Here is a 26,448-nt window from a genome sequence, read left to right as displayed (position 1 = left end):
TTCCAAATTCAAGAGATCCCGAATATCTCTTGTTGTGATCGTAAAACGAACAGAAACTCTGGCTGTAAGACCTCCTCTGGCATTTGGTTGTAGTTGGAAACCAACTCGATTTGTTTTCTATTTCTGTACAACTATGCTGAGTTTCAAACGTTTTCTCTATCGTGTTAACAGCATCTTAGAGTTTGATCAGTCAATCCTTCTACCAACTCTACCATTTAAACATCATCTAAGTTCCATTGTCTTTCCTAGCAAAATATTACTGTTTTATTTCAAAGGATGCAGAATTTGTTAGGAAATAAAATGCCGAGGAATTGGTTATCACGACTGCTTTGAACTTCACAAATGAGTAGGAATATGTACGATTCAGTACACAAAACAACGTTAATACTTGCCTAGAATGAGGAAGAGGGGATGTGAACTGTTAAACTAATAGCTGCAAGTTGTTCGACTGTCTGGATATGGCGTATAATGCAGGAAGCTTAGTCTCTGCAGATATTCTAATGATTGCGGAAGAAATTTGCAAACTACTTGGGATCTCAAGGCCCTATTCTTTTTCGAAGAAATGCAAAGAGCCCTTGACTATAGCCCAGCTCTTAATGAGTTGGCTAAGAAGTTTAAATTCCGGGAAAAACAGTGACATTTATTGAAATTGTAAGAAGGATAAGCTTGATTGATTAAATACTATCCTATCCGATAGAGCAGCCCATAAAATAATTGAGTTTTAAAGGATCTGTATTTATATATATACAAAGAACTCGTATTTGTACCACAACCTCTTGGAGATCACCAAACGACTAGGATATCAAAAAAGTTGGAACAAGTCTCATTGTCTTTAGGTATGATAACGATCTATTACAGACAACATTCGATTTAGGAAATCCACTAGGAGAGCGAATGAAGTCTTATTGTATTTCCATCATAGACAATGTTGTCCATATAATAAATAGTGACAAAGTCAAAGAGAACAAAAAGATTCTTTCACTGGCGCATGTCTCTCATTGATCTGGCTGATCAGTCTAAATTCAGGATCATTTGCTTGCCAGCCAAAACAGCGTTATTCATCGTAATGTAATGAAGTATCCAACAGATCTGTCGAGAATACGATTAAGCTTCATAGGATCTCTATTGAGTTGAATAAAGACCTAGGATTCTGACTATAGTCCTTATGAGACTAACAATTGACTAGGAGAGCAATGATAATAGCGAGCGATCATAAAAATTTTAGTGAATGTAAAACATACATCATGTTTATTGGTTATCAAGACGACCTTAAAATAAATAGTGATAAAAATGGACAAAAACTTTGGCAATAACGAACATTTTAACATGAGGGTGCTGTGCTTCAGATATAATCCATTTCGTTTGCTCACAGCTGAATGAAAATAAACTTGCAAGCATGTTTGGCGATGTTTCGGGGCATAGATACGAGATTCTGAGTTTAAAAAGCTTTCCAAACAGAGTATTGACTTTTTTTTTTCGTTCGAAAATTTCGAATTTTGTGCGTCATATGCGAGAAGTTTTGCTTTACTTCCTTAATGTGAAAAAAGTGCTCAACAAAGCTTATGGTTTCAACTTGCGATAGATGGTTTGTTCTGTTCAGAAATGGTGATTTTGAAACGAAAGACAAAGATCGCTCAGGTCAACCATAAAAGTTTGAAGATCATGAAGATTGTTGTCAAACTCAACAAGAGCTTGCAAAATCATTGAGAGCTACTTAAGCTAGGTTTCCGCATACACCGTAATCGGCACCGAAAATGAAATTCCATACATTAGTATCGAAAAAAATTTCGTTTCAGAAATCGGCAACGAAACGGCACCGATCAGTAACGAAAAACCTGTCATTTGGGGCCGGAACGAAAACAACTTCATGTAGTTTGTTTTCTGTGCTGTAGGAACGAAATTATTTTAATTATTTTTTATTTCAAATTTAAATAAATCAAAATGAATAAAAAAAATTAATTTTCTTTATTGGAAGAGGAAAAATAAATAATAGATTTTGTCAAAAATAATGAAGTTCTCGACATCTAAAATAAAAAGAATAATTCGTTTCTGTTTTATGCTGCAACGCACCCAACTGAAACGAAAACAATTCAGAAACGAGACGGAGACGAACACCAACGTTTTTCAGTTTCAGTTTTCGTTATCGGCGCCGATTAGGGTGTATGCGGAAACCCAGCTATAAGCAGCAATTTCAAAACGTTTGTGAGCAGCAGGATTCATACAAAAGCATGGAAATTGGGATACCAATTGAAGTCGAGAGACCTTGAAAAACGATTTTGCATGTCCGAAATTATGTTTGAACGCTGTAAAAGAAAATAATTTTTGCACCGAATCATTACTTGCTATGAAAAATGGATCCATTACGGTAACCCGAAGCGTAGAAGTTCGTACGTGAAGCCGGCCAACCAGCCGAATCGACATCAACACCAAATATCCATGGCGCTAAGGTAATGTTCTGTATTTGGTGTGACCAAAAGGGTCCTATCTATTATGAGCTGCTGAAATCTGGCCAGACCATCATTCGCTCGAAGGGAGCATTGGCCGAAAAACCCCCAGAATATAATATTCCGTCATGACAGAACTCGGCCACATGTAGCAATAACTGTTAAATGAAGTGGTTGGGAAGTTTTGCCTCACCCGGTTTATAGTACAGACCTTGCCCCGTCCGACTACTAATTGTTTCGATCGACTTTGGGACAGAGTATTCGATATTAGCTTGATTCGGAACTGCTCAACAGATGAGCAGTTCTTTTGGCTAGGAATCCATATGTATCTAGTCATTGACAATAAGTTTTCCTGACTATATTTACCCATAATTAGTCGACTGAGAGACGAATCATTTATCTCGTCGAATCCTCTATTCCATACGATACATGACAGCTATGTGGTAAAGAAGATTTCAAACGAAACTGACCTTTGGAGATCCTGAACATACTAGACATTAAGATCGCCTAAACTCTACTTTATTTAGGAGGTACGATACGGCTAATCAAGGCTTTTGGAAAGGCAACTTTCGAGTGATTAAAATGTAATGTAAACTTATCTGTTAAAAAGAATTACACCAGAATTACATTTATTTAATGAAACACTTTTTCCTTTCCAAAAATAACTACAAAATTTTTAATTACACCCAAATATCAACATTTCAAAAAAACAAGTCACTTTTAAATAAATTTCCTTATTAATCTATTTTCAAAATAAAGAGAGAGAGAAAAAAAACGTTACGCTTGTTATTTGCCAGACATTTTGCGGTGGCATCATAGTTGGTTGTTTGTTTGTTTTCTTCCTTGTAATTTATAAAATTTATACCACATTAAATCATATTTAATCATTGTAGATGCAAGAAGAGGCAAGCTAAAAAAAAGTCTACAAAAGAGAAAAACAAAAAACAAACACCCTCATGTGGATGCAACATAACAAGCAACTCTTTAAGTAGACATCAAAAGAAAGTTCCATATTTTTGTTGTTGTTGTTGCAGAATTTGAATATTTTTTTTTGTTGCAACTAGCAGTGCAAGTTGCAACATACACCCTTGCTACATGCTTGCATACTGCTCGTATAACACGTAAAAGAATTACACACTTAATTAATGAGTGGTTTTTGATCTAAAGCACAAGAATGTTGAACACGACGACGACTGACTACAACGAGGATGACGATGATGATGAGAATGATGCATGGCATGGTACTTTGTTTGTTTGTTTTTTTTTTTGTTGCAGGATTTAAGTTTTTGTTTTTTCCATCCAGAGTTCTTTTAATTTTTCGTATATTTTCTGCTGAAGCATGAGAAAGAAGTGACAAAATTTATATAAGGTCTGGTGATTATGTTTGGAGTTTAGTTTGGTTGTTTTTTTTTTGATTTTTTCGTGTTTGTTTTTTGTATTTTTTAAAATAAGTGTAGTATGAATATCATCGTAATTATCATTATCATTTTCATCATCATCTTCATTAACTTGGTTATTATCATCTGTTGTTTTCATCATTATGATGGCGGGATATAGTTTAGACATTTGTCATGGGCATAACATGACAAGCATGTGTGTTTTTTCCCTTCTTTTCAGATGAGGGCGTTTAAAGAAAGAACTATTTTTTATGTTTTTTGCTTTTACTGCGTAAAATGGGTTGCCATCAGTAAAGAGATATTCATAGGGAAACTTTCTCAATATCGAAGAGCTTTATATAGTGATATTTTAGTTTTAATCATAGTTGTTTAGACTGTCCTGTTAGCTTTAATCAAAGCTGTTTATCTAGACATAAGCTGGCTTTTCCATAAAGCGTTTTGCGTCTCATCTTACCAAAGAACCGGAAACCAAATCGACCATTTGGCTTTGAGTGGTAAATGGAGGGGTTCGATATTCGATGTACGTAGTTGTAGGGTTGCAGACATGGAAAGTGATCACCATCTTCTAGTCGCAGAAATGCGTATTAAACTTCAAGCTATTCGAAATACCGGCAATAGAAGAAACATGCGAAACATACGTAAATAAGCTGAAGGATAGAGAAGTTGCTGCTGCTTATTCCGAAGCTTTGAGAAATGCTGTTGAATCTTGCCAAGAAGGTGAGTTAACGGAATGTAAAAGGTGAAGTCTATATTTATGGAACCTGCCACTCGAATTCTCAGCTATAAAGAACATGCGCGAAAGAAGTGGACCTCCGATGAAACCTGGCGAGCAATTGAACTACGGAAATGCACGAAATCTGATCTTATTAGAGCTGGAACTCAAAGTGTTAAGCTACACTTGCGGACAATATACAACGAGCTCGAGAGAAGTAAAACGGTGTGCTTTTCGGGATAAATGGAGATAGTTGGACGAAATCAGTAAGGACGCACAAATCGCAGCAGATAGCCTTCGTTCCAGCGATATGTATAGATCTCTGAGGAAACTCACGAATGATTATACGACTATGCAAAGGCCCCTAAGAGGTGCAAACGGCGAACTTGCGATGACAGCAGAGCAAAAGGTTGAGGTATGGGCGAATCACTATAGACGTATGCTCTCAAGGAATGTCCGTCCTCTACGAACAGAATGCGTAAGTCTTACGTGGCTGACCCAAACATCGTTTCCGCATGTCCCACCATGGAGATCGCGAATTCAATTAGCTGTCCCAAAGGAAACAAATCCCCAGGTAATGACGGAATCTCTGCTGAGCTCCTGAAGTCCGACCAACATACTATTGCTGGAATAATACTGCGAAAATCTCGACAATGAGCTGATTAAGGGCGTGATAATAAATAATGGATGACCCATACATCATTTCCGCAAGTCCCACCATTGAGGAGATCGCGAATTCAATTAGCAGTCTCAAAGGAAAGAAATCCCCAGGAGTTGACGGAATCTCTGCTGAGCTCTTGAAGTCCGACCAACATACGATTGCTGGAATAATACGACCAATCACTCGAACATTCTGAGAGATCGAAAATCTCGACAACGAGCTGACTAAGGGCGTGATAATAAATAATGGATGATCCATACATCGTTTCCGAATGTCTCAACATGGAGCAGATCGCGAATTCAATTAGCAGTCGCAAAGGAAACAAATCCCCAGGTGTTGACGGAGTCTCTGCTGAGCTCTTGAAGTTCGACCCACATACGAGTGCTGGAATAATACTGTCAATCATTCGAGCATTCTGGGAGTTTGAAAATCTCGACAACGAGCTGACAAAGGGCGTGATAAAAAATAATGCATGATCCATACATAATTTCCGCATGTCTCACTATGGAGGAGATCGCGAATTCAAAGGAAACAAATCCCCAGGTATTGACGGAATCTCTACTGAGATCTTGAAGGGCGACCAACGTACTAGTGCTGGAATAATAATGCAAATCAAACATTCTGGGAAAGCGAAAATCTCGACAACGAGCTGACTAAAGGCGTTATAATAAATACATCGTTTCCGCAAGTTCCACCATGTAGGAGATCGCGAATTCAATTAGCAGTCTCAAAGGTAACAAATCCCCAGGTGTTGACGGAGTCTCTGCTGAGCTCTTGAAGTCCGACACACATACGATTATTGGAATAATACTGCAAATCAGTCGAACATTCTACGAGAGCGAAAATCTCGACAACGAGCTGACTGAGGGCGTGATAATAAATATACCAAAAAAGAGCGATCTCACAGACCCTAATAAGTTGCGTGGCATTTCTCTGCTATTTTGAATTAATAAGGTAATAGCCCAGATAATTGCCAAAAGGATCTGCGACAGGCTAACACCAACTTTAAGGCAGAAATACAAGCTGAATTCTGACCCCATAAGTCCACCATCGACCACATAAACAGCCTACGTGTTATTGGAACATTATGTTGAGTGGTGATCATCACTGTATCTATGCTTCATAGACTTCGAGAAGCCCATCGATAAACTCATCCACGATTTGATTTGGAGCTCATTGGCATTTAGGAGAATACCTACCAAACTCATACGCCTTATAAAAAGCATATACCATGAGGCATTGTAGGATAAAACATGGCAAACCGCAGAGAGAAACGGTGAGAGTTGGATTAGGTGTCTGACATGGGTGTGTTTTGTCATTTAATATAGTTCTGCACACGATCCTTGGATGAGCCCTATATAATGACAGGGGGATAGTGTGGGTATACCTGGGTCGCCTAAATGATCTTGATCATGCAGACGATATTTGTCTACTGGAACAAGCTGGATTCAGAATCCACCATCGACCACATAAACAGCCTACGTGTTATTGTGGAACACTCTGTTGATTGGCGCTCACCACTGTATCTATGCTTCATAGACTTCGAGAAGGCCTTCGATAAAAAAAAATCCTATACCGTAATGCCTCTTGTAAGATAAAACAGGGCAAACCACTGAATAAAACGGTGAGAGTTGGAATAGGTGTACTCCGACAGGGATGTGTCCTGTCACCACTTTTATTTAATATAGTTCTGGACACGATCCTTGGCTGAGCTCTCGATAATGGCAGGGGGATAGTGTGGGGATGGAAGGGTCACATAAACGATCTTGATTATGCAGACGATAGTTGTCTACTGGGTCACAGTTATTGAGATCTCGCGGCCAACTTAAGAAGCGTAACGCTCGCAGCGGAGTCAGCAGTTTTTAAAATAAATGTCATGGAGACAAAAACTTTATGTATTAATGCAATCTAACCAGATGTATTTGCAATCGTTGGAAGCGAAATAGAAGATTTATTGGGAGCAATAACATCTACGACATCGATAATCGCTTGCAGAAGAACATTTAGCCGCCTTTTGCATACGAAAATTGCAATCTTCAATGCCAATCTAAAAACTACATGGTAAACTGCTGAGTGAAACGGAGAGAGTTGGGATAGGTGTCCGACCGGGATGTGTCCTGTCACCACTTCTATTTAATACAGTTCTGGACATGATCCTTGGATGAACCCTAGATACTAGTAGGGGGATAGTGTGGGAATTGCAGGGTCTTGATTATGCAGACAATAATTGTCCACTGGCTCATAGACATTAAGAAGCGTAACATTGTCAGCGAAATCAGCAGGTTTGGAAATGAATGTCATGAAGACAAAAACTTTACGTATTAATGCAATCTCCAGAGATTTATTTGCAATTGTTGCAAGCGTAATATAAGATTTCTTGGGAGCATCATATCGACGTACGGGGGATCGGGTGAGAACATCGATAATCGCTTGCAGAGGGCACGTCAAACATTTGGCCACATAAAACCTATTAGGAAATCAACCTTCAAAATTGCAATCTTCAGTGCCAATGTAAAATTTACCCTTCTGTACGGCAGCGAAACTTGGAACGCTGCCACTCGTGTAATACGAAAAATGCAAGTATTTGAGAAACGCTAAATATCAAGATACCGAGAACCATATCTAATCGTACGCTCTGGGAAAGAACATGCCTATCGACTGAAATAAGGAGATGAAAATGGCATTGGATCGGTCACTGCCATAGACTGGAACCCGCCAGGCAACAGATGAATGGGACGCCCGGATTATACATGATTGATTATACGCCCTGATTATACAGATTGAGGCCGAATTAAATATCAGTGGGAAGAGTTGGGGAGAGGTGGGGAGAAGTGAAGGCGTTAGCACAAAATAGAGAGATGTTCAAACAATTTATTGAGGCCCTATGCTCCGTGTAGGAACGACGGGAACTGGCTTTATCAAAGTTGTTTATATAGTCATATGTAAGCATCAATTACAACGGCAACTCTTAATTTATACAGTAACGAACATATTCCATGGAAATTGTAAAGAAAAAATAAGTTACAGTTTACAATTGCCTTAAGCCTGACAGCAACAAAAAAAAACACTCAACACACACAGCAAAGTTTAAACAAAATTAACCAAGTGAAACAGTATGGAAATGAAACGTTAGGTTTGCAAACTTTCACGCATATTTTCCCAGCCGCCCACTCAGTGTCAACAGAGAAATATGTAAACAAGCGCAAAAAAAATCAAAGCAGCATTTACTGACAAAGTTAATTAGAATATTTAACACTTAAACATTCCATATGTAATGCATCAAAGAGAAAAACAAAAAAAAAAAACTTTTCAAATATTTACACATTCCCTTTGCTCATGAAAAGTAAAAAAGAATAATTTCTGTTTATTTTTCAGTATTTTTCCTCTCTAGTGACATTTTCACTAATTACATTGACACAATGACAGCTTATAAATGTCAGCTGAAACTTAAACTTTTTCAATGATTTATGCACCTGTCAAAATGTAAATATAAATAAATAATTTCCTTTAGTTTTGCAGAAAAAGGGAGTTGCTTATAAAATAAAACATTCCTTTTACACTTTTTTAAATCTAATAAATTCTACGAGTATATAAGTACAATCATCAGCGTTTTTAAAAATTTTAATTAAAATTCTAATAAAGTTTCTGCTGACAAACAAAAAATCGACTGTCAACCAACCCAAAAGAAATCTGCCATGTTTTTTTTTTATATGGTCTTTCCACCGTCATTTTGAGTGAGCATGTGTGTGATGGCTGCATATTTATTGTATTTACATTAAAATAATATTAAATATATTTATTTATATATAAAAATAAATATAAAAATTAAAATTATAATAATTTCTTAGCACGTTGCTTATAGTTTTATTTTGTTACTTGTGGTGGGCATGTTTGTATGTTTTTTTTTTTGTTTTTTTTTTTTAGATTTTTCCAATTAAGGAGTGAGATCGAAAAATTCTTAACATACATATATGTTTATAAAAAAGAAACCACTAAACTTACAGCTTTAATTTTTTTTTTATTTGATTGAAATTATTATTACAATTTACAAAAAAAATTATTTTTATAGTTTTAATCACTAGTGATGAAATTTTGAACCTTTTTCGGAAACCCTTCCATTAACGTTTTTATAGTGCTTTCTGTCACTTTGCTCGAACATATAGTCCATCTCCGTTTAAAATCTACCACACTTTTGGACACCTTTTTTGTACTCTTCAATTCTCTTTTAACAAGAGCCCAATATCTCTCCACTGGCCTTAGCTCCGGGCAGTTTGGAGGATTTGCCTCTCTTGGTACAAATACCACATTATTGTTCTTGTACCACTCAAGGGCTTGTTTGCCATAGTGACAGGATGCCAAGTCAGGCCAAAAATAAGTGGACACATTATGAAGTCTTATGAATGGAAGCAGCCTTTTTTGTAAACATTCCTTGATGTAAATTTCGGTATTTATAGAGCCCGTTGTAACAAATGAGTGGCTTCTTTTGCCGCAACTGCATATTGCTTGCCATACCAAGAACTTTCTGGGAAATTTTGTCTGCTTTTGGGTCCTAAACTTTTCTTCAACATTCCCTCGAGCATCAGCAACATAAAATTTTTGACCTGGAAGTTGCGAAAAATCTGCCAGAACATACGTTTCGTCATCCATTATGCAGCAAGAATATTTTTTTATAAAACTTGACTTCAATTTCCGTGCTCTGTTTTTGGCCTCTAAATTTTTAGTAGCGTTCCTGTCAGGAACTTTTTGAGCCTTGTATGTTTTTAAACCTGCATTAGCTTTAACTTTTCGTACCAAATAGTCCGAGCACTGAGCTAACCGGGCTGCTTTCCTACCGGATGTGTTGGGAGCTCTTTTGAAAATGCGTTCTATTTTTTTGGCTTTAGAAACATCATGTGGACCATTCCTTCTACCTGAACCAGGTTTTCTATCAACTGACAAGTTCTCCCGGTACTGTTTAATAACATTGGAAACAGTTTGACGGCAGACCTTTGTATGCTTGGCCAACTTTTTGTAAGACCAAGTTGGGTTTTGTTGAAAATATTTAATAATTTCAGTACGCACTTTTTTCTGGTCACTCATTTTAATCAGATTAACAAAAAAATTAATATAATTGACATTACACATAATAACTGACATGTTTTTCAAAGGTAACTTGATCAAAAAAAAATTCAAATAATACTTGGGTTAAAAAATGTAATGAAAAACGTGTGTTAAGAATTTTTCGATCTCACTCCTTAAAAGGAAATTTTTTTTTTTACATTTTGCTAAATTGATTTAATGAATACTAATTAAATAAGAAACTGAAATAGTATGGTTTGTTTTGAATTTAATATGCACAATAGTGTAGAGCCTCTAAAACATCACAAGAGTTGCCAACTTTGAAAGGGAGGAATTAATAAAACAGCAGATTGAAAATTTTTAGTACAAGTTTAACATCCCAATATTTTTTTTTTGGCATATTTCCAGCGTTTAGTTTAACTTAAGTTTTATTTAATAGCTATTTGTTGTGGAGAATGATTTTTAAAGAGGTTTGTAACGTAACAATTTAATTTCAGAAATGAGCTATAAAAAGGGAATGTTTTAAGCTTAAAGTGAAGTCATTCATGTAGTTAGATTTAGTTAAACGTAGGTATTAAGCTAGATTCAATTTTAGTCTTATGTTAGCTTCAATTGTAGCCCTATGTTAGCTTCAATTGTAGTTGATGTTAGCTTCATGTGAGTTGTTTATATAGTCTTATGTTAGCTTTAAATCTAGATCTTTATATTGTCTTATGTAATCCTATGTCAGCTTCAATAGTATCCTTACGTTAGCTTCAATCGTAATAGTTTATATAGTCGTATGTTAGCTTCAAATCTAGATCTTTATATTGTCTTAGTTTAGCTTCAAGTCTAGGTATTTATATTGTCTTAATTTTGTGTTCAGTGAAGGTCTTTATATTCAGCCCAATTATGAATAAAAACTCCCTGGGAATTTTTTCCCTTTTCTCATTTTTCCTAAACTCCCGCGGAATTTTGTATTCATAATTGGGCTGATTGTGATTGCTGTTGTTTTAGCAGCATAAACAATTTTACAATATTTAATCAGGGGGTTCTACATGTTGTTCAAGCCCAAGGATTGTGCTACTTCGAGTGGATATGTCCATAAATCCAAAGGACGTAGTGAGGTAGGGTTAGCTGAAGAAATTAATATGTGGAGGGTGTCATGAGGACCCTGACCACATGCTGGGCATAAGTTGAGGACGGTCCAAAAGACATTAAGCTTGTTGCTCCATCCTGTTCTTAGTTTTTTTTTTTTTTTTTTTTTTTAAAACAAACACAAACTGCGAAGCGTTTTGCTTATCTGCAGAAACACCCATAGTCTCTGGCAGGAATCGAACCCGCAACCCTTGATTGATAGCACCCCAAGTTGTGCCACAATGGGCGACCTCCTAGTACCACATTCATAAGGTATCCTGCTAAAGCGGAATTGATGACGTCTCTATGAATGTCGTTCAAAGCTGTCATATATGGAACGGAGATCCTGCGCATACTTCTGCATGCTCTCATTTTTTTATTTTTTTTTTTTTTTTAAAAACAAACACAAACTGCGAAGCGGTTTGCTTATCTGCAGAAACACCCAGAGTCTCTGGCAGGAATCGAACGCGCAACCCTTGATTGATAGTCCAGCACACTATCGCCATTGTGCCACAATGGGCGACCTCTTAGTACCACATTCATAAGGTATCCTGCTAAAGCGGAATTGATGACGTCTCTATGAATGTCGTTCAAAGCTGTCATATATGGAACGGAGATCCTGCGCATACCTCTGTATGCTCTCCTCGTATTTGCCTAGGTCATGTCTGACATGCCTTGGGGGAGACTCCAACTGTGTGATGTCGAAGTTTCGACGACTCAGAAGGAACTTTTGCAACAACATGACGTTGTGTTCCTTGACCGATAGAACCTTAGTTTCCTCGTGAAGGTGCTGTTCGGAGGTAATTTGCAGGCAGCCTGTGACGGTCCCTAAGGCTGCGTTTTGACAGCTTGGAATATTTCTCCATTGAGGATCACTGAACGAAGGCGATTACACTGGATCATCATAGTTGATCATTGACCGACCAATCATCTTGTTGGTAGCTAACAAGGTTTCTTTGTCCATAATCCAAGTGATGTCAGCTAGTGCCTTGAGAACCATGTTCCTACTTGGCAGTTTATGCGTGATTGCAGTGGCACGTGCTGAGGAGTGAAAAGTGACACCCAAGATTTTCGGGTGATTCACTGTCGGAATTTGTACGATGTTGATCATGATGCCTAAATTGAGTTTTATCTTCTTCGTCCAGGTGGTGAAGAGTGTTGACGATGACTTCGTTGGTGATAACTGCAGGTTACGTGCGGTGAATAAATTGTGGATTTCGTTGAGATAAACATTTACCATACCGCAAAGCTCACCAACGTTGGGACCTGTTGCTAATATATTGCAGTCGTCCATATAGGTGATTACCTCCACACACTGTGGGAGCACTGGACGTTTAGAGAGGTAGAAGTTAGACAGGACCCCGACCTGAGGGACTCCTTGTTTAACTCTACGGGGTTTTGAGCATTTGTCTTTGAACTCCACGATAGTTCACTATCTGCCCCTCAGATAGTTCACTATCCATCTCTTCGTGTTGTTGGGCATTGTGGACTGCAGGATGTCCTGGAAGAGTGTGGCGTGACTGACAATGTCGAAGGCCATCGTCAGGTCAAGTGCCACTAGGACAGTCCGTTCACAAGGCCCCGGCTGATTTAAGCCCTGTGAGATCTGAGTGACTATGGCGCTTAATGTTGCGGTGGTGCTGTGGTTCTTACGGAATCCATGCTGATGACGAGCTGCTGGGAGTTAGAGCATAAGATAGCTTCTAGTGTTTTCGCTATAGGTGACAGGAGGGAAATCGGCCAGTACGATTGTCCCTATCTCGCGATTTTAACTACGGGATCACTCGACCCATTTTCCTGGCTGTTGGTAGGAATCTCGATTTTTGGCCTATTTTTGATCTATATCTGGATTACTAAGTCATTAATATAGACAATATGGATATCTAATGATAGATATTCCAAGTCCATTGCAACGAAGTATATAAGACCATAATAAGTTGGACCTACAATGGGTCAAATTCGGGAACAATTTTTTTAACCCGAATTTTTTTTTTACTAAAAAAATCTCTTTTCAACTAATAAATTTAAAAAAAAAACTTATAAGGAAATAAAAAAATTTAAAAAATTTTTTTTTCTAAATTTTCCAAAAAAAAAATAATTTTTAGTTTGGTGAAGGGTATAAAGATTCGCACTGGCGAATATAGTTCTCTTACTTTTTCATCTATATCTGAATTACTTAGTCATTAATATAGACAATATGGATATCTAATGATAGATATTCCAAGTCCATTGCAACGATGTACAGTGCTTGACAAAACAATGGAAACTTTTCCAAATATTCCATATGTAGCCGAAAATTTAAAATATTTTTTTAAAGTAAAAATTTTTTTTTTAATATTTCACTTGTATAGTTTTATTTATATAATTTAACTGAAAAACAAACAACATAATTAATTATATTCTGAAAAAAGGGAACAAAATTAAAAATATTCACTATTTCGCTACTGACAAAACAATGGAAACTTTTAAACTTCTGCAAGAAAGAAGTGTAAAACGAAAATAATATTTAAAAGAACGATGTAAAAAGCATCCTGTTTACAGTTATTTTATTTTTAAATTCTGGTAATTCTTCACAATTTCTTTTTATAAGTTTTTCGCATAATTGCTTTTTTTCAAAGTTAATGAAAATGGCTAAAGTTAAGATTTGTGAAGACTTAAAAAATAAAATAATTAACGATTTTAAAGCTGGTTTAAAACAAAAAAGTATCTGTGACAAATATTCAATAAATAAATCAGCAGTTTCAAAAATTATAAAGAAATTTCGTGAGACCGGTTCTGTAAAAACTCAACATTTAGGTGGAAGACCTCGTAAGACTACTCCTAGACAAGATAATTTAATAGCGATAGAGTTCAAGAAATTCCCAAAAATAACTCCTCGAGGGGTTGTTAATAGACTAAAATTAGAAATAATTACCCGAACAGTTAGTCGCAGGGCTGATGAGGCTGGTCTTGGTTGCTATCGTCCTGTGAAAAAACCACTCATTTCTGAAAAGAACCGTTCTGCTCGTCTACAATTTGCCAGGTATCATTTAAACTGGTCGATACAGAAATGTCTCTTTTCCGACGAATCCAAATACAATTTAAGAGGCAGTGATGGAGAACATTTGTAAGACGACCAAAGGGAAAAATATTAAATCCAAAGTACATAAATAAGCCTGTAAAGTTTGGAGGTGGCAATAGTATGGTATGGGGATGTTTTTCAGGGCAAGGTATGGGCCCAATTCATATTATAAAAGATACTATGACAGGCGGTTATAAGGGAATGGCAAAATATTTCAAAGGAGACCATTGACTCTTTAATTGGTTCAATGCATCGTCGATGTGTAGCAGTTATAAAAACTAAGGGATACCCAACAATTGAGTTATTGGAAAGTTTAGACCATGTTTGTTAAAATAATACCTAAGTTTCCATTGTTTTGTCAATGCCGTAATAAAGAAATCTTTTAATTTTGTTTTCTCATTTTTAGAATGTAATTAATCTATATATATAAGAGTAACGTTACTGATTGACTGATTAATCATGCCACAGCCCAAACGACTGAAGCTAGAATCATGAAATTTTAACTCCCTCCCTCCCCAAAAAAGGGTAAAAACGGGTAAATCCGGTAATCTATATCTTCAAAACTACTAAAGATACAAAAAAACTTGAAATTGCATGTTACTCCATTTAAAAAATAAACTGACAGGTGTTTCGTACTTTTTCGAAATTCGAACCTTTTAGGGGAGAATACGGATAAAAACTGTAGTTTGGTACTTTTTTGGCACCCTATGTATCTTTTAAACCAATAAACACAGAAACAGAATTTAAATCGTATTCTTTACTTATCAAAAAACAAAAAAATATAAGTTTGGTACTTTTTGTAAATTCGAACCCTTAAGGGATAAAAATTGTGTTTATTTTTGGTACTTTTTCATAAAATATGTTTTTCTATAATTTGACATAGACATTCGAATATTTTACTATGAGCTCCCACCACGATACAGAAAATTATTTTAATAATATTTTACCACCGCAATGGGGATAAAAAAGGTACCAAAAAGGGGATAAAATCTGGAAAATACATTCAAACTTGAGGGGTGTTCAAGGAGGAAAAGGGAAATTGGTACTTTTCTCCTAAGGGTACCTTTTTAGGTATCAAAATGTGAGAACTGAACTATAGGTACTTTTTCATTCTTCTAATGGTACTTTTTGAATTTTCTATTACAATGGACTTATAAACATGAAATTAAGCATATATGGTCCTAAGTGAGTGAGAATTCTAGGGGGAGACTTTTTGGTACTTTTTCTTTATTCGAATGGTACTTTTTTGAAATTTCTATAACAATGGACTTAGAATCATGAAATTAAGCATATATGGTCCTAAGTGAGTTAGGATTCTGTAGATTCTGGTGTAGACTTTTTGGTACTATTTCTTTATTCGAATGGTACATTTAGTAATTTCTTCACCAATGAATTTAGAAACATGAAATAAAGATTATATCGACCCGAGTGAGCAGGAGACTTAATAGTACTATTTCTTTCTTCTAAATGGGGTGGCGAAGCGCACCGGGTCAGCTAGTTAAGTTAATAAAAAAAAGTATATAAATAAAATACTACAAAAATTTTAAATTTTTTTAAAAAAATATTTCAGATTTTAGGCCACTAATGAACTATTTGGAAAAGTTTCCACTGTATATAAGGCTACAGTAATTTGGACCTACAGTGGGTGGGTCAAAATCGGGAAAATATATTTTAAGGCAAATTTTTTTTTACCAAAAAAATTTGTTTATCATAAATTTAAAAAAAAAAAATAATTTCGAAAAAAATATTGAAATTTTTTTTAAAAAAATTTGTTTACCTGAACATATTTAAAATTTGTATTTTAAAGTATAATTTGGTGAAGGATATATAAGAATATAGCTCTCTTACTTGTTTTTTTTTATAAGTTTTCATATTTATTTAACTAAATATCTTTTATATTCACTTTTTCCCACAACATTTATTTCACTTAATTTAGCAAATTTGTCAACAAATTTATCCAGTTTATTTGTTTATTATTTCATTGCATTCTTTATTGCATTTTTAATTGTTACAGTTATAGTTACTCGCACACAACTCTTGACTCCCTCTCTTGTTGTTTTCCTCTTTAGTATGATGATGATTATTATTATTGTTGTTAATGTAATATTGTTGTTGTTAATTTGTTTTTTAATTGCTTAATAAATGGCCATTATTTTGTGTAATGTAAACACAAATTTAGTTGCTGTTGTTGATGATGTTTGTAAACAAATGCGTGTGAAAATAATGAGGCGTTTATGTGTGTATGAGTATTGAAATAAACATTTACAAAAACAAACATTCAGACATATAAATAAACCAAAACAAACAAAAACAAATTATACTATGTATAATGAACTCAAATTTTAGTAAAATAGAAAAAAAACATAAACATTGTGAGTTGACTGTGAGTGAGTGAGTGAGAGAGAGTGTGCCAGTAAGTACGGGTGTGTAATGTTGTGTTAACAATTATGTTGAGAGCAGCAACAATCCAACAACCACTTGGTGTTTGTTTATGTTTGTAAATGAGTGCGAGGTGGGTTTGAAATGTTTAGGGCAATTTAGAGGTAATCTTGGTTTTCAAGATTTGCAAGGTTCAAAAGGACAATTAAAAGAATTTATTTTATTATTTATACATTTTTTATAGATAAATTTAATTTTAAATAATTTTTTTTCTAATTTCAGGTATTTTGCTTTATCTAAAATCAAAACTGAAAATAAGGTGAGACCTAAAACAATTTTTCAGATTAAATAAATTTCCAATATCCAAAGTCATATTTAGTCCAACAAATCTGTCTTCTGTTACTAATTCTTAGTTAAAAATTATTTGTATGACCTTTATTCCTCATGAATCACTTTATTTGATTGCAGTTTATTGACCCACTTGTTAATTATTGTCATGTTTGTGATATTATGTTGATTTTTTCGTTTAAAACAATACTTAGTTTTGTCTGTTTCCAGTTCTGTTTTAAAACGTTATACATCGTAAACATTAAACTACTGATAACATTTGTTTACACCATAATTTTGCATTTATTTTAATTTTCATTACAAGCGATAAGACCGCAAACATTTCTTAAGCATTCTTATAAAATTCTTTGTAGAAAAAACAAATCAGCAAAATTTAATTTTACAACTTAAATTTCTGAGAATAAATTATCTCAAATTGTAAATAATGGAAAATACGTAAATGGAATGTCCATAAAAAATAAGTTCCTGAGAATAAAATTTAATACGTAACATAGAGACGAAACGTAATTGTCAAAAACCTAACACCTAACTCGCAATAAAAAAAAATATATTTGTTAATGTATTTTGTTGTTGTGTTGACATATGATTTGTGTTATTTTACTCTATGTATATTTCTTTATGTTATATGTGATATAGATCAGAAACCCTCCTGGCATAGACCTAACTCAGTTGTCAAAACCCTAGGAAAATAAAAACAACTCTCGTATGTGTGATTAATTTGTGTAATTTTATATAATAGTCATCGTTTTTTTACTAATACATTCTCACCACTTATGTTTTTTACAACTGAGTTAGGTCTATGAGAGCTGAGTTTCCGATTTATGTGTATTTCTCTATGGTATAAGTTTTAATCCTTGAAAATCTGTTGTTTGATGAATGGGTATTGCCAAATCCATTCAGTTTGGATTTAGCAATGTTTAAATCAACATCTCAACAAGATCAAAATCAGACCACTTCAACGGTTTTAGGAAACAGTAAGCATGGGTTTGGCCTAACACTAAAAATCATGGTAATCTTCATTGGAAATTATTAAGTTTCTTCAATAGATCAGTCGTGAGATCATTGTGTTGTCTTCCGAAGTCAGCAAAACGTTCGTTTCTCCTTCAATATGTGGTTCGAAGAACAAAACTTTCGTTTCCTCCTGAAGACTGTGACTTTTCTTGGATCAGAACTTTGACAACTTTCAATAATACTACATTGTATTACCTAACGATGGTGACTATAATTAATCCGCTTTGAACTACAGAGTCCTAACTGATGCTTAAGGGAAAGCCACAGATTGGCCTTGCAGGCAAACTGTTACGAAAAGCAGAGCTAAGTCTCCTTAGTGGACTGCAAAACTTGCAGAAAACTAATACTGGGTCTCACATAAATCCCAATTTCACGATTTTAACAGCCTTATTGGAAAGGCTAAAAGTAGAGCTTGAAGAAATTATCGTAGCAGCATTGAAAACTATTCAGAGAGTAGTAAGCTTCGCAAAATTCTGTGATTTAGTCCTTAAGTTCAGTTCTAGTTCAGTTCTAGTTCAGTTCTAGTTCAGTTCTAGTTCTAGTTCAGTTCTAGTTCAGTTCTAGTTCAGTTCTAGTTCAGTTCTAGTTCAGTTCTAGTTCAGTTCTAGTTCAGTTCTAGTTCAGTTCTAGTTCAGTTCTAGTTCAGTTCTAGTTCAGTTCTAGTTCAGTTCTAGTTCAGTTCTAGTTCAGTTCTAGTTCAGTTCTAGTTCAGTTCTAGTTCAGTTCTAGTTCAGTTCTAGTTCAGTTCTAGTTCAGTTCTAGTTCAGTTCTAGTTCAGTTCTAGTTCAGTTCTAGTTCAGTTCTAGTTCAGTTCTAGTTCAGTTCTAGTTCAGTTCTAGTTCAGTTCTAGTTCAGTTCTAGTTCAGTTCTAGTTCAGTTCTAGTTCAGTTCTAGTTCAGTTCTAGTTCAGTTCTAGTTCAGTTCTAGTTCAGTTCTAGTTCAGTTCTAGTTCAGTTCTAGTTCAGTTCTAGTTCAGTTCTAGTTCAGTTCTAGTTCAGTTCTAGTTCAGTTCTAGTTCAGTTCTAGTTCAGTTCTAGTTCAGTTCTAGTTCAGTTCTAGTTCAGTTCTAGTTCAGTTCTAGTTCAGTTCTAGTTCAGTTCTAGTTCAGTTCTAGTTCAGTTCTAGTTCAGTTCTAGTTCAGTTCTAGTTCAGTTCTAGTTCAGTTCTAGTTCAGTTCTAGTTCAGTTCTAGTTCAGTTCTAGTTCAGTTCTAGTTCAGTTCTAGTTCAGTTCTAGTTCAGTTCTAGTTCAGTTCTAGTTCAGTTCTAGTTCAGTTCTAGTTCAGTTCTAGTTCAGTTCTAGTTCAGTTCTAGTTCAGTTCTAGTTCAGTTCTAGTTCAGTTCTAGTTCAGTTCTAGTTCAGTTCTAGTTCAGTTCTAGTTCAGTTCTAGTTCAGTTCTAGTTCAGTTCTAGTTCAGTTCTAGTTCAGTTCTAGTTCAGTTCTAGTTCAGTTCTAGTTCAGTTCTAGTTCAGTTCTAGTTCAGTTCTAGTTCAGTTCTAGTTCAGTTCTAGTTCAGTTCTAGTTCAGTTCTAGTTCAGTTCTAGTTCAGTTCTAGTTCAGTTCTAGAACTGAACAGTTCTAGTTCAGTTTGGTAGTAGGACCTAAATTTAGATGTCTTCTATAATTTGCTTCAAGTGTTGAGTCTTTTTTAAATATTTTATTTTCCGATTTTGGTAAGCTTTTTTTGCTTTGCAACAGTTAGTCTGTTTTAAATTCTAGTACAAATACAAAATTATAGTTCAGCGATAACCTTTGTGATGAACTTTTGTAAAATACTAACAAAAACTGCAACTACTTAGATTAATTTTTAAACAAAAAACAGTCTTCTTTTAGACATTTTCTAACTTGACTACAAAATAATTGAATTCTTTATAGCGAAAAACTTACCATAAGGAGGATGTGTGTGTTGTTTAACATCTGTAGACATTCTGGAATCCATTGATTCTTCCATATTATTGTTATTGTTGTTGTTGTTATTATCAGTATCATCCTCGTCATCATCATCATCTGAATTATCTGAATCATTATTATCTATTGAATGATAATTATTATCATTTATATCAGTGTCCTCTTCATCATCGGCATATTCAGTTTCAGAACTTTGATATTTTGTAAGGGCCATTGATAGTTTGTTGTTGTATAAATTATGTTTATTATAATTGTTGTTGTTGTTGTTATTATTGTTGTTGCTATAATATTGTTTATTAAAACGTTTCCAATGCTGTGATTCATTTTGTCTTCTATTGGTCGGTTTATTACTAGTAGTGCTGCCACTGCTGCTACGACGTCTGACAAACAACTGTTGCTGTTGTTTCAAGTGTTGCTGTGGCTGTTGCTGCTGATTTACACTTATTGTTTTGGTGACACTGCCACTACTACTACTGCTGCTACTACTGCTACTACTTCCACCAACCTCGCTGTCATCATTATAATTGTATTCATCATTATCAATATGGCGAACGGATGTCACCGAAGGCATTAATGACATTAACAATGCCAGACCAACTATTAGCAACAGCAGATTACAGCTAGTCATCGTCGTTGTTGCTGATGATGAGTGTAATTTCTGCATATTTTCTGGTTTTTACATTAAATTTTCCAATGGAGGGGAAAGAATTACTACTATTTAAAGTGATTTTGTTTTTTTCTTTTTCTGTGTTTTGTAAATATTCTTCTACTGATAATTTGTAATTTATTTCTAGCTGAATTTAAAACATTTGTGCTGATGATAAACAGGCCTGACTGCCACCATTATTTTGTGTTTATCTTTTTTTAATAAAAAAGATTTTCAGCAATTTTTTTAGTATTTCCTTTTTAATTTTTTTTTTTTAATTTATCACTTTTTTGTACAACATTTTTTCTCTCTCATAAATATTTTTTTTTATTTTCAGCGTGGTTTTTTTTAATTAATCTTTATTACTTTTAATTGTCTCATTCATAATTTTGTGTTTTTTTTTCGCTTTTAATGGCACTTGTTTTGTTATTTTTCATGTACTTTTTATTAATTTATTTTGAAAAAGTTTGTGGGCTGGTCTTTAATTTATTAATTTAGTTCATGTTGGTTTTAGCTGCAAAGAAACGGAAAAAATTGTTTAATACTTTTAAAAAATAAATATTGTAACAAATTCTAAATAAAATATTTAAGAATTCTGCCAAGCCCCCTAATAAATTAAGAAATAAGCTAGATATAATAAAACTTAACTGGAAACTTAGTTCTAGTTCTGTTATAGTTCTGTTATAGTTCTGTTCTAGTTCTGTTCTAGTTCTGTTCTAGTTCTGTTCTAGTTCTGTTCTAGTTCTGTTCTAGTTCTGTTCTAGTTCTGTTCTAGTTCTGTTCTAGTTCTGTTCTAGTTCTGTTCTAGTTCTGTTCTAGTTCTGTTCTAGTTCTGTTCTAGTTCTGTTCTAGTTCTGTTCTAGTTCTGTTCTAGTTCTGTTCTAGTTCTGTTCTAGTTCTGTTCTAGTTCTGTTCTAGTTCTGTTCTAGTTCTGTTCTAGTTCTGTTCTAGTTCTGTTCTAGTTCTGTTCTAGTTCTGTTCTAGTTCTGTTCTAGTTCTGTTCTAGTTCTGTTCTAGTTCTGTTCTAGTTCTGTTCTAGTTCTGTTCTAGTTCTGTTCTAGTTCTGTTCTAGTTCTGTTCTAGTTCTGTTCTAGTTCTGTTCTAGTTCTGTTCTAGTTCTGTTCTAGTTCTGTTCTAGTTCTGTTCTAGTTCTGTTCTAGTTCTGTTCTAGTTCTGTTCTAGTTCTGTTCTAGTTCTGTTCTAGTTCTGTTCTAGTTCTGTTCTAGTTCTGTTCTAGTTCTGTTCTAGTTCTGTTCTAGTTCTGTTCTAGTTCTGTTCTAGTTCTGTTCTAGTTCTGTTCTAGTTCTGTTCTAGTTCTGTTCTAGTTCTGTTCTAGTTCTGTTCTAGTTCTGTTCTAGTTCTGTTCTAGTTCTGTTCTAGTTCTGTTCTAGTTCTGTTCTAGTTCTGTTCTAGTTCTGTTCTAGTTCTGTTCTAGTTCTGTTCTAGTTCTGTTCTAGTTCTGTTCTAGTTCTGTTCTAGTTCTGTTCTAGTTCTGTTCTAGTTCTGTTCTAGTTCTGTTCTAGTTCTGTTCTAGTTCTGTTCTAGTTCTGTTCTAGTTCTGTTCTAGTTCTGTTCTAGTTCTGTTCTAGTTCTGTTCTAGTTCTGTTCTAGTTCTGTTCTAGTTCTGTTCTAGTTCTGTTCTAGTTCTGTTCTAGTTCTGTTCTAGTTCTGTTCTAGTTCTGTTCTAGTTCTGTTCTAGTTCTGTTCTAGTTCTGTTCTAGTTCTGTTCTAGTTCTGTTCTAGTTCTGTTCTAGTTCTGTTCTAGTTCTGTTCTAGTTCTGTTCTAGTTCTGTTCTAGTTCTGTTCTAGTTCTGTTCTAGTTCTGTTCTAGTTCTGTTCTAGTTCTGTTCTAGTTCTGTTCTAGTTCTGTTCTAGTTCTGTTCTAGTTCTGTTCTAGTTCTGTTCTAGTTCTGTTCTAGTTCTGTTCTAGTTCTGTTCTAGTTCTGTTCTAGTTCTGTTCTAGTTCTGTTCTAGTTATGTTCTAGTTCTGTTCTAGTTCTGTTCTAGTTCTGTTCTAGTTCTGTTCTAGTTCTGTTCTAGTTCTGTTCTAGTTCTGTTCTAGTTCTAGTTCTGTTCTAGTTCTGTTCTAGTTCTGTTCTAGTTCTGTTCTAGTTCTGTTCTAGTTCTGTTCTAGTTCTGTTCTAGTTCTGTTCTAGTTCTGTTCTAGTTCTGTTCTAGTTCTGTTCTAGTTCTGTTCTAGTTCTGTTCTAGTTCTGTTCTAGTTCTGTTCTAGTTCTGTTCTAGTTCTGTTCTAGTTCTGTTCTAGTTCTGTTCTAGTTCTGTTCTAGTTCTGTTCTAGTTCTGTTCTAGTTCTGTTCTAGTTCTGTTCTAGTTCTGTTCTAGTTCTGTTCTAGTTCTGTTCTAGTTCTGTTCTAGTTCTTCTGCCTAGTCCCTTTGTTCTCCTCCCTCGCATATTGGTAGTTTTTCTTTCATCTTAAGTGTGCTTTAAGGGACATTTGCTTTTATCTTTTCTTTTCTTCTTACAATTACAGTTTGTAAGAAGAAAAACAGCTGTATTTTATGTAGGTTTCAATTTTAAGCTCCTTGGAAATCATATCCTTTGAACACGATTTCGTTTTCGCTCTCTTCATCTCTCTCAATTTACACCATTTGATTAGATGATTTAATGATGCTTGGAGACCTTTGTTTTTCTTGTTTTTCCGATTGAAGGAAAAATCAACAAAATCAATAATTAAACATTTTCCACTTCAAAGCAATGACTAAAGATTAAATGCTGGAAAATTGCCGGTAAGCAGCAAAAGGCAAGAGGCAGAAACTAACAACATTTACATATTCCTGAGCTTCTCTTTGATATTTTTTTCTTCTTATTAATCGTTATTTTTTTCTATTTTTTTAACAAGAAGAAAAGAAAGAAAATTTCCATAAACGGTGAAACATCAAATGAAAGTTTTATCCCCAGCAACATTAATTGAAACCAATTGACCTGCACTTAAACAAAGTTCAAAACATTTCAAAGAACATACAGTTTTTTTGTGTTTCTTTCTTTTATACTTTTGGCTTTTTTGCACTTTTTCCCCCTGCTGCTGTTGCTGTTGCAGCATTTTTTTGTTTTATTTATACATTCATACTTTAATAGTATTAAGACTTTTTGACAACATTTCGAGAGAAAATTTCTTTTTTAATTCTTTTTGATATAGAATAATTTGAGGCAATATTTTGTTAAAAACAAGTGACAAGACACGAAATAAAAAGCAAAAAAAGAAACTAGAAATTAAAACGAAAAACTAAGAAAAAAAGTCAACAAAGATTTGCATACAGAAGTTGAACTTATTTTCAGATCTTTTTTGAAAAATGTTTTCATTTTTTTTTTGTGTGAAACAAAAGGAAAATAAAACGATGATGATGACGATGATGTGAATGAATCTCTATATAGTTTGTGGAAAAAAAAAATCAACATCAAAGAGAATTTTTTAAAATACAAAAAAGAAAATGTTTATATATTGTACTACATAGTTGTGAAAAATTATATAAAAAGGTAAAAGGGCTGCTAGGAAATGGACACAAACTTTAAGGATTTTCATTCTTTACTTCCTTAATTTAATTTATTTTAAGATTTTAGATCTCGCTTTAAAAATATATAAAAATTTCAACATATTTTATTTAAATAAAATTTCCTTGCAGGGAAATTTTTGAAAACAGGGGAAATTTTGAAAATGTTCTTAAATTTTTATTGAACATTTAAATTTTGTTATAAAAATATTAAATATTTGTTAATATCGCTTTCAAATAAAATTTCCCTTGAAGGGAAATTTTTCAAAACAAGGGAAATTTTGGAAATATTTTGGAATTATTTTTAAACTAACAGATTTTGTTTTAAAAATATAAAATTTTTCGAAAAAAATTCGTTCAATAAAATTTCTTTTAAATGGACATTTTTCAAAACAAGGGAAATTTTAACAGTTATTACAAATATATTTTAAGCTTTTAGATTTCGTTTGAAAAATTGGCAAAATTTCAACAAATTTTAGTTAAATAATGTTTCCCTTGTAGGGAAATTTTGAAAATATTATTAAATTTTTATTAATAATTTAAATTTTGTTATAAAAATATTAAATATTTGTTAATATCGCTTTCAAATAAAAATTAAGGGAAATTTTTCAAAACAAGGGAAAATTTAACAATTATTACAAATTTATTTTAAGATTTTAGATCTCCCTTTAAAAATATAAAAAAACTTCCACAAAATTTTGTTAAATAAAATTTCCCTTGTAGGGAAATTTTTCAAAACAGGGGAAATTTTGAAAATTTTATTAAATTTTTATTAATCGTTTAAATGTTGTTATAAAAATATTAAATAATTGTTAATATTGCTTACAAATAAAATTTCCCTTGAAAGGATATTTTTCAAAAGAACGGAAATTTTTGAAATATTTATGAATTTCTTTTAAACATACAGATTTTGTTTTAAAAATATAAACACTTTCGAAAAAATTTTGTTAAATAAAATTTCCCTTAAAGGGAAATTTTTCAAAACAATTAAAATTTTCACAATTATTTCAAATTTGTTTTAAGCTTTTAGATTTCGTTTGAAAAATAAAAAAAATTTCACAAAACTTTAGTTAAATAAAATTTCCCTTGTAGGGAAATTTTTGAAAACAGGGGAAATTTTGAAAATGTTATTAAATTTTTATTAAACGTTTAAATTTTGTTATAAAAATATTAAATGTTTGTTAATATCGCATTCAAACAAAATTTCCCTTGAAGGGAAATTTTTGAAACCAGGGACATTTTTGGAAATATTTAGGAATTTCTTTTTACTTACAGATTTTGTGTTAAAAATAGAAAAATTTTCGAAAAATTTGTATTAAAAAAAATTTCCCTTCAAGGGAAATTTTTCAAAACAAGGGAAATTTTGAAAATGTTATTAAATTTTTATTAAACGTTTTAAATTCTAATACAAAAATTTCAAAAAATTGTTAATATCGCTTTCATATAAAATTTCCGTTCAAGGGAAATTTTTCAAAACAAGGAAAATAAAATTCCTTTGCTGGGAAATTTTGAAAATGTTATTAAATTTTTATTAATTGTTCAAATATTGTTATAAATATATTAAATATTTGTTAATAGCGCTTTCAAATAAAATTTCCCTTGAAGTGAAATTTTTCAAAACAAGTGAAATTTTAACAATATATTTACTCTATCTGACTTTTCTCTTCTAAATATTTCCAAACTTTCGGAAATATTTAGGAATTTCCTTTAAACATACAGATTTTGTTTTAAAAATATAAAAATTTTCGAAAAAAATTCGTTTAATAAAAATTCTTTTAAAGGGATTTTTTCAAAACAAGTGAAATTTTAACAATATATTTACAGTATCTGATTTTCCTCTTCTCTTTTCATCTCTATCTGGCCCTCTTTTATTGATTTTTCAGGAAACACGAAGGGACCTACTGTATGGACCCAAGTGAGCCTGTTCTCTTTCATTATTTCTACTAAACAGCTGCCTGTTAACCCAACCTGTAACTCCCGTTGAGGTGACAATTTCTGGTCTAGTATTAATAGGGTCGTTGCTGAGTATAGGTCCAATTATTGTGGAAAGAGCTAGTATCTGAATAAATGCTGAAAATATTATTTACAGTGTATTCACAGCAGCCAATTGATTTATTTATAACCTGTCATCAAGTCCCCTTAACAACCTTCTTATAAGTCTCTTTGCACTCAAACAATATTGACATTTATTATGCCTT

The 26,448-nt window shown here is 33.5% G+C and overlaps 1 protein-coding gene across 2 annotated transcripts in view; it reads right to left on the bottom strand.

The window, feature by feature from the left end:
• Reck (Reversion-inducing-cysteine-rich protein with kazal motifs) overlaps positions 1–26,448 on the bottom strand; it is a 105,472-nt gene that overhangs the window by 72,606 nt on the left and 6,418 nt on the right. For both annotated transcript variants that reach the window (XM_065504213.1, XM_065504212.1), the window contains exon 2: positions 20,074–21,254. In XM_065504213.1, the coding sequence (XP_065360285.1) occupies positions 20,074–20,758 (685 nt within the window). In that variant the 5' untranslated portion in view covers positions 20,759–21,254. The remainder of the gene's footprint in view (positions 1–20,073; positions 21,255–26,448) is intronic.

Source organism: Calliphora vicina, chromosome 3 (genome assembly GCF_958450345.1).
Source record: "Calliphora vicina chromosome 3, idCalVici1.1, whole genome shotgun sequence".
NCBI lineage: Eukaryota > Metazoa > Arthropoda > Insecta > Diptera > Calliphoridae > Calliphora > Calliphora vicina.
The sequence above is the reverse complement of the archived record's forward strand: the minus strand, read 5'-3'. Positions and strand labels throughout refer to the sequence as shown.